At 36.9% G+C, this 15,168-nt stretch overlaps 1 protein-coding gene across 1 annotated transcript in view; it reads left to right on the forward strand.

The window, feature by feature from the left end:
* The window catches only part of LOC146454099 (uncharacterized), a 58,722-nt gene that overhangs the window by 13,362 nt on the left and 30,192 nt on the right, over positions 1–15,168 (forward strand). Inside the window, exons 4-8 of the mRNA XM_085095876.1 lie at positions 10,381–10,623; positions 11,915–12,172; positions 12,335–12,436; positions 13,369–13,473; positions 14,428–14,446. Of these exons, the coding sequence (XP_084952002.1) occupies positions 10,381–10,623; positions 11,915–12,172; positions 12,335–12,436; positions 13,369–13,473; positions 14,428–14,446 (727 nt within the window). The remainder of the gene's footprint in view (positions 1–10,380; positions 10,624–11,914; positions 12,173–12,334; positions 12,437–13,368; positions 13,474–14,427; positions 14,447–15,168) is intronic.

The raw sequence follows: 15,168 nt of genomic DNA on the forward strand, positions 1-15,168 counted from the left end.
AAGCCTTTCTTCTCTCTGCTGAACTTTCACACATTGACATTAACGCTTCTATTACATGTTAGCTAATCAGACCTAAAAAAAACACGAGGCGAATCGATGTTTTCATGTACGTGACATGTTTAGAGCAGCAATCCCTTCTGTCACGCACTGCGCAAAAATCTAAAATTCAAACTGCTCTATTTTCAAAACAAAGAATGCTATCCTGCTGAAAACAAGCAAGCCGATGAAAATTAAGATTTTCTTAGATGTGATGAAGATAAAAACCCAAAATTGTGTTTAGTTATGAATTTCAGTTTTTTATGACGTCATGTGAAAACCAAGAATAGGAGATGTAAGCAAATGACCCAGGCTCGAGGGGGGTACACTACTTTGATTTTAACGTTTTCATTTGTGTATTAACAAGTTATTCAGCCTTTGTTTGGAGTATCCATTCTAGTAACCACCGCTACACTGTCACAGGTACTCATCGCCGGCAATATTCACTTTCAGTCCCAGTGAAAGCTCCTTTATCTCAATGACATACACCCGATGAATGTCTCATGCCTTTTGCACTTGTAAGTGCTCCATTCTCGCAGTCGTTTTACAATGTAATAAATCCTGGTAACATATGTTACCATGGCACCGCCAAATACATTTTGTTGCCGTCACGCCGGAGGAATAGCCGACGTGCGGCTTATTGTACTTTGCGAAACGAAATGGAACGAAACGAAATGGAAATCTGTACTTTGCGAAATAAACAAGTAACAAGTCGAAATTCGTCGTACCGTACAATCCACTGAAATGAATGATCCTTGCGTGATGTCTCTGCGTATCTGTTGCTTTCCATGTCGCTTACGACATCATTCCAGCCGGATATGACACGCTAGCAAGAAAATCGACAAAATCTGTACTTTGCGAAATGAAAAAATGAAAATCTGTACTTTGCGAAATGAATAAATTAAAATCTGTACTTTGCGAAATAAACAAGTAGCAAGTCAAAATTCGTCGTACCCGTACAATCCACTAAATTGAACGATCCTTGAGTGATGTTTCTGTGTATCTATCAGTCTGTTGCTTTCCTTATCGCTTGCGACATCATCCCAGCCGGATATGTCACGCTAGCAAGACAATCTGTACTTTGCGAAATGAAAAAATGAAAATCTGTACTTTGCGAAATGAAAAAAAATAAATAAATAAATGAAAATCTGTACTTTGCGGAGTGAATAAATAAAAATCTGTACTTTGCGATTTAAACAAGTAGCAAGTCGGAATTCGCCGTACTGACAATCCACGTTCCTTTATCTTTGTGTATCTATTGCTTTCCCTGTCGCTTGCAACATCGTCACAGCCGGAAATGTCAAATTTCAAAGTACAGATTTTCTTGCTAGCGTGTCGTATCCGGCTGGAATGATGTCGTAAGTGACATGGAAAGCAACAGATACGCAGAGACATCACACATTAGGATCATTCATTTCACTGGATTGTACGGTACGACGAATTCGCAAAGTACAGATTTCCATTTCGCAAAGTACAGATTTCCATTTCGTTTCGTTCCATTTCGTTTCGCAAAGTACAATAAGCCCCGACGTGCCTGTGAATCTGACCTCTGGTCAACTTTGAAGGCACGTCCGCGATATTTAAAGACCTGGGGTATCATATGCCGGCACATTATCCCAGGAAGCATCGCAGGTATTTTCGCAGATATGTCGGCCGCAGATCAGAACCAGTCTTATGCCTGTCCCCATGGATGCATTTTCTGAAGGAGGCCGTCGACACAATTGTTTTCAGATCGTTTTTCTGATCCACGCGAAAATGGTAAACCGATTCAAGCTTTGAAAATGGATTAAAAATCTATTAATCCTACTAAACTCCCGGTAAACTGCCAGGGCATTTAACATTGTTGATGAGTTGTGAACACTATAAGCTATTTGTGGAATGCTAAGGTGTAAATGATGTGTTGTTATTTACAATGTTCTAATTTTTTTTTTTTTTTAAATGACAAGAACCTTACAGATAAATGTTCAAAGAATAAAGCGTATCGATATACAGGGAACCAGATCACACACCGCCTTTGCTTTGAATAAAAAAATAAAGTCTTTGTCCTGTGTTCTCTGTTTTCTCTTCCTTCCCTTTCTGTTTTCTTTTTTAATCGCTTGTCCTTTTTTTATGTTTAAGGGTGTGACATTATAACATACGCATTTTAAGGATTACCCGGGTAGCTGCACGTAAAAGACGAGGATTTCAAGATGTAAGTGGATGGAAGACGGTTTCCAGAACTTTCCGAAAGGGTGTTGATGTTCGAAATCGCCTTATTGGCTTAGTCTCAGTTTATCAGTTATGATGTTTCCTACTTTCTTCGCATTTCTTGCCCAGCTAAAAAAAAGTGTTCCTAGTTTTGTTTTTCTAAACTAGCATAGCTCTAAAGGGGCCAAAAATGAAATGCTTTGTTATAAAATAGTCAGGATTAAAAAGGACACATGTAAGACCCGGGTGATTAAAAAATGACAACGTCCTCCTAAGATACGACAACAAAACCTTTCCGCCGGTCTCCTTTCGCGATCGTTTGAATAAATACGAAACCGCAAGTTATCAAAAGCGCTAAATACATTCGTAATTGCAGTGGAATTTGGCGTTTCAAATAACACAATCACTCGCCAACTGCCTCATTCTCAGACGCCGAGTTCTCAAAAACTCTTTAACCCAACGCACGTATTATTTTCTTAGAACAAATTTTTTAGCATAAATTTTGCTAATCATTTAATAATAACTTGCATGCCACATCTAGCTGCTTAAAATAAACACAAGGCTTACAAAAATATATTGTAAATTGTAAAGTCTTTTCCATCGAAAATGAAATACCATGGGATCGGGATTAGCCGGAGCCCTTTTTAGGGTCAAAAGGTATTTTTAGCTGTGACTCAGTTCATTGTTCCCACGTCACCGACCATTTGACGTTCTTCAGTGTACGAGACCACAGTTTGTTTCATATTTTCGTTTGCCAGAACATTGTGTGGATCATGACGTTTGTTGTAAACTTGAGTTCCTTGCTTCTAGGAGTGCTTCTTGCTTGCCAAAAAGCAGGTAAGTGTGGGATGAGTCTGGCGTGTAGCTCACGTTGATCACCAAACCTTATTTTGGTTTTGTTCATTGATCTACATTGACAGTTTCAACTTCGCATAAGTTAACAATCGCGGTAGGTTAAATGTGATTGCCAGTATCACTTTACGCGAAAAAGAGGCAAAACTAAGGACACACGAATAATCCTAGTTCCATAACCCTTTTAAGTACAACTAAGAAAAAAAACTTAATCCATATTAATATTTTTATCGTCGATCTTTCAGTCGTGAGCTTGGTGAGTGAAATGTAGAATGCGACATGAACGTTTTATTAAATATTCACTGTGTGACAGGCAAAACCTGGGATAGTTTTATAAATAATTCATCATTGCTTGCTACCACAATTGTAAGACTTTGAAATTGAAACTGCGCAAGGAATCGCACAGAATAGAAGCATTTTTTCATACATTTCAGACATTAGTGGGGATTAGAACATTTATGTTCTTCACTTTGTTGTTTAATTAATTTATACATAATTTCCTTAGAGCTTTCACTTTAACAATACTTGGTAAATTTATTCTAAAAAGGAGAAAAGGGATAAAAAGGGAATATAAAAACTGTCAGGTCCCAAAAGAAATACTCCGCAAATTGGAAGATACTTTAAAAAGACGATTGCGAAGCTTTCTTTCTTTCCTTATGCAACTTGACATTTCCGGTTGGAAAGGCAAGAGTTTCTCGGGTTACGAGAGAGGGTGTAAAATTCCGGGAGAGGGTGTAAATATTTTTTCTGCTTGGAGTTCTCTGTTACTTGCCTAATTCTCCCCCTAGTATAGAATAGTGTGTCCCTTGTTAAGCTTTTCAACTCGCTTCTTCTAATAATCATGATAACCATTATCTTTCTTTTTTTTTTTCCTTTTTTCGTGTCGGTCATTCTACTCTTCACTTCGAATTCCCCTTTTCTGCTAAATCATATTCCGTGAGCTATTTTAAACCATTGCTTGTATTCTTATTTAAAATTCTACAAACTCCGTTCGGCCAAGCCCTAGTCTAAACATTTCCTGAATATTTTAAATTCTTCAAACAGCTGTGATTTATTGAGCAATTGATAAGTTGCTTGAACAGACACATCTGTGTGTCATTTCGACCACAACACGAAACAATGACAAAACCCTTTTTTTCGGTGGAAGGGCTATGTTGTGGTGATTAGGACTATCAATCGAGCCTTGGGGTAGGAAGACCGAAGGGTCGGTACTCTTTGCATTATTCTATTGTTTCCTTTGACCAAAAAACATGTCCCTCTTCACGGTGTACAGATGAGTGTTGGCTACTCACTGCAGGGAGTAACCGCCTTGTTATGGACCAGCATACCGGACCTTTAGAAATACTTTCCGGCCGCGTAGATCACTTAGGCTTGTAGCATGACTTTACTAACATTGACCTACCATTTTAAAGGGGATGAAAACAGAATAAAACTCTGGATAAATTTTGGGTATTCAAAACATACTGCAGTGTAGTTGCTCTGCCAGACAATATTATCCGGATTGTCTCACAAAACATTAATCTTGTCATTGTGATACCTGAACAAAGAATGCGGCTCAATTGATTTATTTTTACATTTAATTTATATTTAAATCCTATTTTCCAAGTTTTTTTTCCTATTTTATGTCTATTTTAAACCTATTTAAATCCAATTTTCCAAGTTTTTCCCTCTATTTTAACCCTGTTTTATGTCTATTTTAAGCCTATTTTCTATTCAACATTTGAAATTGCATACACATTTTTCTCTATTTTATAGCTATTTTATAGCTATTTTAAAGCTATTTTAAAGCTAACTTTTAGGTAGTTAAGACTTGCTTTTTGGACTATTTTTTTACTATTTTTTGTTTCAAAATAATAGGTTTAAAATAGGTAAAAAATAACTTTAAAATAGTCTTAAAAATAGAGAAAAAATACAAAAAAAAATAGGAAAAAAATAGCTTAAAAAATACATATAAAATAGATATAAAATAGGCACTATTTTCGTAAGGGTTACGAATCATTTCTTGAGAAATTAGATTCCCTCGGCCTAGAATATTATCTGCTAGGTGATTTAAACTGTAACCTGGCCTCTGCACAATATGATTTAAATACTCGACGCTTATGTGAAATTTCTGATTTATTTGGGCTTCAACAGCTTATAACTGAACCTACTCGCATAACTGAATCCTCTTCAACATTAATTGATTTAATTTATACAAACTATACTGACAGGGTAGTCTGTTCCGGAGTCTCTCATATTGGTATCAGCGATCACAGCCTTATTTACGTTTATAGGAAATTATCTCTCGCTTTTCCTTCAAAAGGGCATTCAACCATTTCTTATAGAAATTTCCAAAATTTTAATCGAGAGAGTTTTCGTAACGATATCGCTCAGCAAGACTGGTCCTGTAATGTTTCTGAAGATCCAAATGTTTTGTGGACTGACTGGAAAACGAAATTTTTGGATATTGTTCATTTTCATGCACCACTCCGAACTAGACGTACTAGAACAAATAAAGCACCCTGGATCAATTCAGAATTAAAGAAAGGCATGCGTGATCGTGATGCTGCCAAAAGAAAAGCAATTACATCGAATGATCCACACGATTGGAAAAAGTACAAAAAGTTGCGAAATATAATAAACAATGACATCAAAACTTCTAAAGCATCTTATTATTCTAATGCATTTATTCAATCTAAGGGTAATCCTCGAAAAACGTGGCAAACCTTTAATGAGCTTACATCCCGTCGTGTGAATAATACAAAGGTGAAAGAACTGAAATTGAATGATACCATCATCTCTAATTCTAGTGAGCTTTCTAATGCTTTTAATGACCATTTTTCAACAATTGGGCCAAGACTTGCTAATGAAATACCTCCAACTGCTAAAAATAATTCAAGTTATATCAATAATATAAAGGTAAATAACAACAAATTCAGCTTCTCTTCGACTAACTGCAGCATTGTTTTCTCACATCTAAGCAAATTATGTAGATCTAAAGCAACAGGTCTTGATAATATTTCTGCTAAAATTGTACGTGAATGTGCTGATCTTATTTCAGTTTCACTATGTGATCTCTTTAATAAATCTTTAGTCTCTGGTATATTTCCTGATGATTGGAAATGTGCTAGAGTTACTCCGTTGTTCAAGGAAGGTGAGCAATCTGATCTGAATAATTATCGACCTATTTCAGTCATTTCTGTTATAGCTAAAGTGTTTGAGAGGATTGTTTATGATCAGTTGTATAACTTTTTGACCAATGAAGATATCATTTCTAATCATCAATCGGGTTTTCGCTCGTTACACTCAACTGTGACTGCCCTTCTGGAAGCTACGGATAATTGGGCCTTTAATATTGATCGTGGCAATGTTAATGCTGTAGTTTTCCTCGATCTAAAAAAGGCTTTCGACACCGTTGACCATGATATCCTTTTATCTAAAATGAACCTTTATGGAATACAACGTACAGCTCTTGATTGGTTTAAGTCGTATTTAACTAATCGTACACAACGATGTCTCGTTAACGGTTCTCTCTCTAGAATCTGCTCTCTTAAATGTGGGGTACCGCAAGGAACAATCCTTGGCCCTCTTTTATTTCTAATTTATATTAATGACTTGCCAAACTGCCTTAATTCGTGCCAGCCTAGGATGTATGCCGATGACACCCACATTACTTATGCTGGCGTTGATATGAATTCAATACAGTTAAATCTGAATCACGATTTAGATAACCTAAACAAATGGCTTATTTCCAATAAACTTACTTTGAACACTTCTAAAACTGAATTCATGCTAATTGGCTCCAGACAAAAATTGAGTACTTTGGCGAACCCACTTGAGCTCTCGATTAATAATGTTCCGATAGAACACGTTTCCTCTGTCAAATCGCTTGGAATATTTATTGATGAAAATCTACGGTGGCAAACACACATTGATAAATTATCTAAAAAGATCGCTTCCGGAATAGGAGCAATAAAAAGAATTAGACCTTTTGTCCCTCCACCTACCCTTCATTATATATACAACGCACTAATTCAATCTCATTTCGATTATTGCAATCTTGTCTGGGGTAATTGTGGTAAAACATTATTTGACAGGCTACAGAAGCTTCAGAACCGTGCCGCTCGCGTTTTAACCTTCTCTAGCTATGATGCTGATGCTAACCGTTTAATTAGACAACTCGATTGGAAAGACTTGAGCACTCAATTTCAAATACAGAAATCCATAATGGTATACAAGTCTTGAAATGGTCTTGTTCCTGGATATTTATCATCTAAATTTGTTAAACGAAATGAAACGCGTTACTCCCTGAGGGACTCTGTTAACAAACTATTTGTCCCGTTTCCGCGAACTAATTTCATGAAAAACAGCTTTTCTTATAGCGGAGCAGTTCTCTGGAACAGCCTACCCTGTCATGTGAGAGAAGCTGAATCTCTTAGTCAATTTAAAAGATTAGTTAATGTTCATTTTTAATGTTACACACGGCATTCATGAAAAACAGGTTTTAGTTAGATTAGTTGTAGTCAGGTTTTGAATTTTGTTTAGGATAGTTAGGTTATTTCTAATTTTTATACTCCTGGCCCCAGTTGTTCAAAGGCCGGATAACTTTATCCAGTGGATAAGTCACTATCCGACAGTTTCAATCTGTGCAAAGATTTCAGTATTTCGTCGTGTACAAGCGAATATGCACACTCTAACCACAGTCTAGTTTAAGAGTGTACGAAAACCTTGGACAACGTTTAACGTGAAGTATATTTTAGACCCCGAATAGTGCCTTATCCAGCGGATAAAGTTATCCGGTCTTTGAACAACTGGGGCCTGATGGATTTTACCGTGTTTAAATAAAGATTTATTGATTGATTATTGATTGTTCGTTTTCTAGGACAAGAATTAACGCTCAGACATGTACACCTAGTTACAATTTCGCCCATACAAACTGAGAACGAAAAAGGAGAATCAACGCTGGGTTGGTTTTGCTTGATCAAAACAAACAGTTTCAAGTTTAACAGTTTGCAAATTAGAAAGATTGCAAACAAGAGTATCATTATCATCCGTCGAGAAATCACGTCATGACGCCACTGACGTCACGTAACATCCGGCTTTTCCCCTGTGTGGTAACGAACTCGAGAAGTAAGCTAATGACGTCATTGAGGTCACGTAAACATACGGTTTTTCCTCTCTATGGTAACGAAACATACAAAGAAAGTTAAGACGTCAAGTATCATTCAGTTTTCCCTTTGTACGGTAACGGGACATGCAAAGAAAGCAGCCACGAGTTCTCGATTCATTTTATTCACAACCAGATCAACTAGGCTAACGTAAATATTAAATTTGTTTAACTGGAAGGTAGGCAGTGGGTGAACTTCCGCGGGTTTTAGAACTATTCTTTCAGGGCTAGGATGTGAAATGCCAAAATGGATCCAATTTGCTTGCGGATTTCTTGTGGGGGTGGCGGGGGTGGTGGGAGGGGAGGAGGGTAGGTGGATCTGCACTTTAGGGTGGTAAGTGGACGATCTTTTATGGTATGTAGAAAGTGGACGCAAGTTATCTCCGCACCCCCCCCCCCCCCCTTCCTTTGACGTCTTTTGTGCTCATTAAGGCTACGGTATTTACTTTGTGTCTTTTGTATCAGTGGCTAACATAACGACTGCAGTTATGGAAAAATAAAACTCAACTTGTTTATAATACCCTGTTGGTGTGTTTCTCTGTTATTGTTGTTGTTTTTGTTTTGTTGGCCTTTTTGTTTGTTTGCTTGTTTGTTGTTGTTGTTGTTTTGTTCTGTTCCGGTAGTGATTATCTAGTTTTTGCTTGTTTGTACTTTTTTGTTGTTGTTGTTGTTTCTTTTTAATCCGGTAGTTTTTATCTGGTAGTGATAACCACAATCACCACAACCTTTAAAAATGTTTTTTGGGGCGAGTAAAGACGCAACGTCCCGAAAACTGGATCATCAAGACAGCAAATAGAGTGGGAAAACTAACCGCTGGAAGAAATTGGTTTTCCCCCGATCGATACGATAATCTAATTAGTTTTTTTTCAGCTCCGAGAACAATAGTATTAATGGTTTTTAGTAAGTGTCGGGGAAAATAACGTTGTCGTTGTTGTCGTTCACAAAACAATTTACACGTTTCTATGGTTTATAACAAAGCTACATCGTGTTTTACTGAGAGAATACACCTAGTATCTTAGGTCAAAGCCATGTGATTCTCTCCACCCCCTATCTCTCCCAAGTACTCCGTGTGGTGCGGAAGGATTCAGAGACTCTGACATTGAGTTAACTCACAAGGCAAATTTGAACCTTGGCTGATCTTGATGACGTTCACGATGCTCATGTCTAACTGCAAACGGACGAGCAACAATGTACTAAGTAATAACATCAAAGGACTTTTCATTAAAATTCCTTGATAGCTAACAACAACGTTATCTTACAGATGCCATATTTATGTGGACTGGCCCTCCTCCCGCTTGGAACCAAACGGTTTCTGGTACAGATAACATTCAAACCGTTGTCATGAGAGTACTCAATGGAAGTAAAAATGTTCATTTGAGATGGAATTACACGTTGTTGGATGGACAAGACATCCTGCTCACCACATTTAGCATTTTAAGTGGCAATAATGAGCCGAAAGTTTTCGGTAATGTAGTGAAGGGACACCCCATATACTTCAAGGACGAGTATAAGACCCGGTTCAGTATCAGCAGCACAGATGAGTTTTCCATCGTGACAATAAACACCGTGATGGAAAGAGACAATACTACTTTCCAGTGCAATATATACCCAGGAAAAAATTGGGCCTACAACATACGGCTTGAGGTTACAGGTATAAACAGGTTTAGTTTGTTCCTTTTAAATTGAGTATTTATTTGTTTGAAATGTCCTTGCTATTTTTGTTGATGGAGAGTTAAGTTTCGTCACAGATTGAAATTACCGTCCACCAAAATTAACGCACAACTGTTTAGAACATCACTGCGCATAAATTTTACTACTTTATAGAGTTTAATTATTTCAATTTGTATGAACTAATGGTAAGGTTAAATCTGGCACATTATTCCCTTTTGATATGTTACTAAAATTCCCTTTACAATTCTGCTAAATTCGAAATCCGGGGTTAAAACATTAACTCCGATAGCAGATGTAATTTTTTGCTCATATCAACATGCATCCCTGGAGACAGCAAAACGCCCAAGAATCCCATTTAATTTCTTCAAACGGAACTGTTATTGTTATTTTAATTAGTCTTAAACTATGATTAAATCAATCGTACCATGAAAAATTTATGTTCTTCTATAAAACTGATGCTCATTTCCGTTATTATTGTGACTTTGCAGTTCCACCAAAAATCAATTACATCTCTGACGCCAAGACAGTGAATAAGGGTGATGTATTGTCACTTAAATGTACAGCTGATGGTTATCCAGCACCAAAGATCACCTGGACAAGACTTTCTGACAACAGTGTTGTCACTATGCCTTTGAACGTCACTGGTGAACAGGATGAAGGAGGCTACAGATGTACTGCTGATAATGGTTTTGGTAACCCTGATAGCAGAGATGTTTCCATCACCCTTTTACGTAAGTTTATGCTTTTATAGAGCGGTTTCCGAGCAAGTGATGCGAGCTTGCTTTAGAATTGTGTGATCGCGCCAGTTGCTCCTATTTGCTCTGGACTCTAATTTACTCGTGTTTTCTTTTGTTTCATTGTTCTTTTCTTGTCTCAGCTTAGATTGAAGAAACAGCGTCGTTGCCTAAAATTTAGCTTTTTTCCAAGAATCTATTCTGAACTACTTTACTTAATACAAAAGTCAAACACACTTCTTTCTGACCGCCTGCCTGAGTCAAACCTTTTCCGACATCTCACAACAAATCATAGCCCTTGAAGGCAAACCTCCACGGCTTTTATCCTTTCACAAGTGAAAGAGTGTGCTTACCACGGTAATAGACCTCGCGCGCTTAAGTTCTGTCCACGAAAGCGTTTTACTAACATCGTCGGCGAGGTTAACAAGCGAAAACTAAATATGAAAAGAAAATGTCAGTCAAACCATTGGCGGGGCTTTCATATCGTACAATAGTTTAACAATAGTGTTCGTGCAGAAGATAGATAGTTGACCACCGACATTTATCGCTTAGAACATTTAGAACAATCAAATTTCCAAGGCAAATTAAGTATCCGATAGATATTCTCTCCACGGATGAACTTTACCGTGGAACGTGTTCATTTTAAGTAGTACTTTTGCTTATAGTGAAAACGATTCGGTAGTCTTTGCATTATTCTATTGTTTCCTTTAACCAGAAAATGCACCTTTTCACGATGTACAAATGAGTGTTGGCTACTCACTGCTGGGAGTAACCTTAACTTGTCATGGACGAACATCCCAGGAGTAGTAATACTCTCCGGCCGCGTGGATCACTTAGGCTTGTAGTGTGACTTTAGTTATATTGACCTACTAAAACGGAATACAACTCTGGATAAGACAATCTTATCCGGTTATACAGTAGCCGCATCTTCGTACTCCTTAAGCTAGTTATTGTGATACTTGAACAAACAATGCGTTTCAAGATATTGATGTCTGTTGTCTGGGACAGGAATTAACGTTCAATCACGTAGATCACTTTAAGGAATACTTCTGCTGATAGTCAAAACTACTATCTTTATTTTTCAAGCACTTATCAGGACTTCGGTTGACTATAAAAATAAGCGAAAAAAACGGAACGACGTTTCGGTGTCATCTTGGCACCATTATCAAGGAAAGAATGTAGCAGAAAAAGATAATTTATACAGAAAGTAAATTTAAAAAAGTAAATTTAATCTTATTAGTATCAATTATTAGCCAACCAGGTTGTTAAGGTAAATGTGATTTTTCAGATCCTCCAGAAATTATAAAACCCAAGAAAGCTACGTGGGAGATAATGGCTGGAGATACTGCCTCTATTGAATGCCAGGCAAAGGGAATTCCGAGTCCACAGTACGTTTGGACAAATGCAGCTGGTAAAATTGTTAGCAGAGGAAAACATCTCCGTTTTCTTGAAGTGAGCGATAGTGACGGAGGAAATTATATTTGCAATGCGTCAAACATCCTGGGGTCTGCATGTTTCACTCTCACGATTCAAATTACAACACCACGTAAGTCTCATCTAGTACGGAGTTTAAGCTTGAAATTGTGGTTCTTTCATCTCCTTTAGAACGCTATGTCATGACAAACGTTTGCTCTCACTCACTGAAACCTCTAACGATCCCTTTATTTAGAATGATATTTACATACCATTATGATTTTTTTTTTCATAGCGGTTTCCAGGAAGCCATCTCTTATGACTAGTGCGCCTTCTACTCCAGTCAGTGTGACACCTGAAAAAAAGGAGAGAAAAGAATCTTCAGAAACATCCTCAGGTGGGTTTCGCTCCGTAAACTGCAAAGACAAATTTCATGTGGATTCAGTATAGAATTTATTGGGCACAGCAGCGAAATGAAATCCAATTGGTCACTAACAGAACTATCATGAAATGGAAGGTCCCATATCAGTTCAAAATTGCACAAATCTAGTTTATAAGTAATTTAATTTAGATTTATTTAGATATATGCGTTTTGTGATCAAATTTCCCCAATCATCCATTCAAATTTGAATCAAGTACCAGAGTCAAGCTGATTTCTATGATATCAGTTATAATCATTTACGAGCCTACGGACAATTGCAAAACAAAACAAAAACTTAGAAGAGATCACTGCCATTAAACTCTTAATACAAGTCTGGCCCAAAAAATTTCAGCAGCCTGATCTTTCCCAAAGATGAATGTAGTGTCATTATCATTAATGACACAAATAATTGATGAGAGAGAATTAATTGTGCAATGATTGTAATAATGCAAGAGTGAAGCCATGACTGTTCCGACTGAGCGCTGGCCGTGGTAAGGCAATGGGAGACCGCAAGGCTGATCTACTCATACACTCCTACGGTGCAATAAATTCTGGAAGAACCAAGAAGGAAAAGGGCCGAAAATTTGAACTAAAAGTAAAAAACATAAAAAATGTGCTTGAAAATAGCCCTGTTGTGTTTCGAAATACTCTTTTTTAATCACGATTGAATTGTTAATAGGTTTTTTTACTATTCTTTTTTCTACTTTTAACTTGTAAATACCAATTTTTCTTGGCATATTTCAATAAAGAGATCATTATTGTTTTTTTTAAATAAAAATTATTATTATTATTATTATTATTATTATTATTATTATTATTATTATTATTATTATTATTATTATTATCGTCTGAGCCATTTCCTGATGTTAGATTCTAAGTTCAGATGCAAATTTCATTTTGTCCTTTAGATGATACCTCGAGGAACATGTTGATTGGTGTTGCAGTGGGAGGATTTGTGGTTGTGGCTGGTATTCTTACAGTTGCAGTATTGTTGTGCCGAAGAAACACCAAAAGTGAGTAGCGACAGTTCATGAATTTGTTGTTGTTGTTGTTGTTGTTTTTTTTTTTTTTCATTTTCTAGTCGAACTAAGTACATTTTACTTACTTCATTACTATACTTAATTCTTGCGCCTTTCAGTACCTCGGAACTTTGAACTAAAAACCTTGACTAATGATTGCTTTTTTGCTGTCCATTATTGTTAGTCATAAGCAGGTTGAAACAGGCTTACCAACAAAATGAATTGAAATCCGCCCATAACAACGCAAGACCCCTACTTTTTTCCCCATTGAACCAAACTTCCTTTTTCAAAGGGCTCCGCTGCAATGACTGACTGTTCAGGAAAAACGTAACGGCAGGTTGAGTCTGGAACTTCAGGGTTGGCATGTTATTGAAAGATGCCAATTTTTATCGCCCCACTCGATGGTGTCTGCATTACTGATGTTAATAGTAGTGAAGCACACAGGGTAAAATCGACCATGATTTTAGTAAATAGGGGTTAAGAATGACGTTTACGGCAAACGTGAGATATGACCACGTGACCATCACTTGCCGCTGGCTGTTTTCAGTTTCTCTGTCAAATCGAGTAGTTTTGGGTTAGCATCAAAGGCCAGAATAAGTTTGGACTATTCTCATCTTTGTACTCTTTATTTTAATAAAACATATACGCGGATCTCACGTTTGCGGTAAACGCGATTTTTTATCTCTCTGATGACTGAATGACGTGTTCCACAGAGAGTCTTCACAGTGGTCAATGATTCAATGAGGGACTTGTGTGCATACTAGTTCACGAAAATGATTTGTCATAACTTACTTTCAACAATAGAGTAAACTAAAGCTTCAAAAGCTCACGACAGAACTAAAAACGAAACATACACTATGCCTCTTAGTCTCTGGTAGATGCTAATTTTTTGCCTTTAACTTTTTCCCACCAATTGCTTAAATTGTCGCTGTTAAATTGCCTCTGAAGGAAGAAACAAAGATGAATGGTAAGTGCCCCTGCTGTTTACTTTGTCGTACTTATACTTGATACTCTCATAGCTCGTAGTAGTATGGAAGGGTTGATTGAAACATTGCACTACTCTGCCCTTCGTTACAAAATTTCCATGATTTTCTGCTAACCGAAGGTAACACAACCATCAATTAGGTGCTGAAACATTGTACATTTTCTATTTCTTTTTGTTCGAAAAGAACGATATATGATATCGTTTACATTCAGGGTAAATACCTTTTAAGCTTAGGGAATTCTCCCCTAATTAAGTGGAATTTCAAATACAACCTCGCATTCAGTGATAGAAGATCAGGCAATTATATTTTCGGCCTGCTACTATAAGTGTGATGTAGAATTTTCTCCTCGTTGGGAAAGAAATGACGCCTTAGATAGAATCAAATTCCTAAATTTTTGATTCATTGGCTGCCAAGTCACGAGCAATTAGCTCCGGTCAGTAAAAATTCCGGCAAACGTAATCATTTTTAATGGGTGAAGCATTCATTTGCTGTCGAGCTAAGATGGAGTGAATTTTACAACTGAAGAAGTGCCATTTTCTGCGTTAACGACCCAGTTTATTTTTGTACAAAAGTGACAAATAAAAATATTTAAATTTTCTACTTTTTTTTATCAATAACCATGTTATGTTCTTACTTTTGAGCTTAAATATTTATCACAGTGAGATATTGTTTGAAAGCCGTAAATGTATCAGGCTATGACGAT

The sequence above is a fragment of the Pavona decussata genome, unplaced genomic scaffold (genome assembly GCF_977016875.1).
Source record: "Pavona decussata unplaced genomic scaffold, jaPavDecu1.1 SCAFFOLD_315, whole genome shotgun sequence".
Lineage (NCBI taxonomy): Eukaryota > Metazoa > Cnidaria > Anthozoa > Scleractinia > Agariciidae > Pavona > Pavona decussata.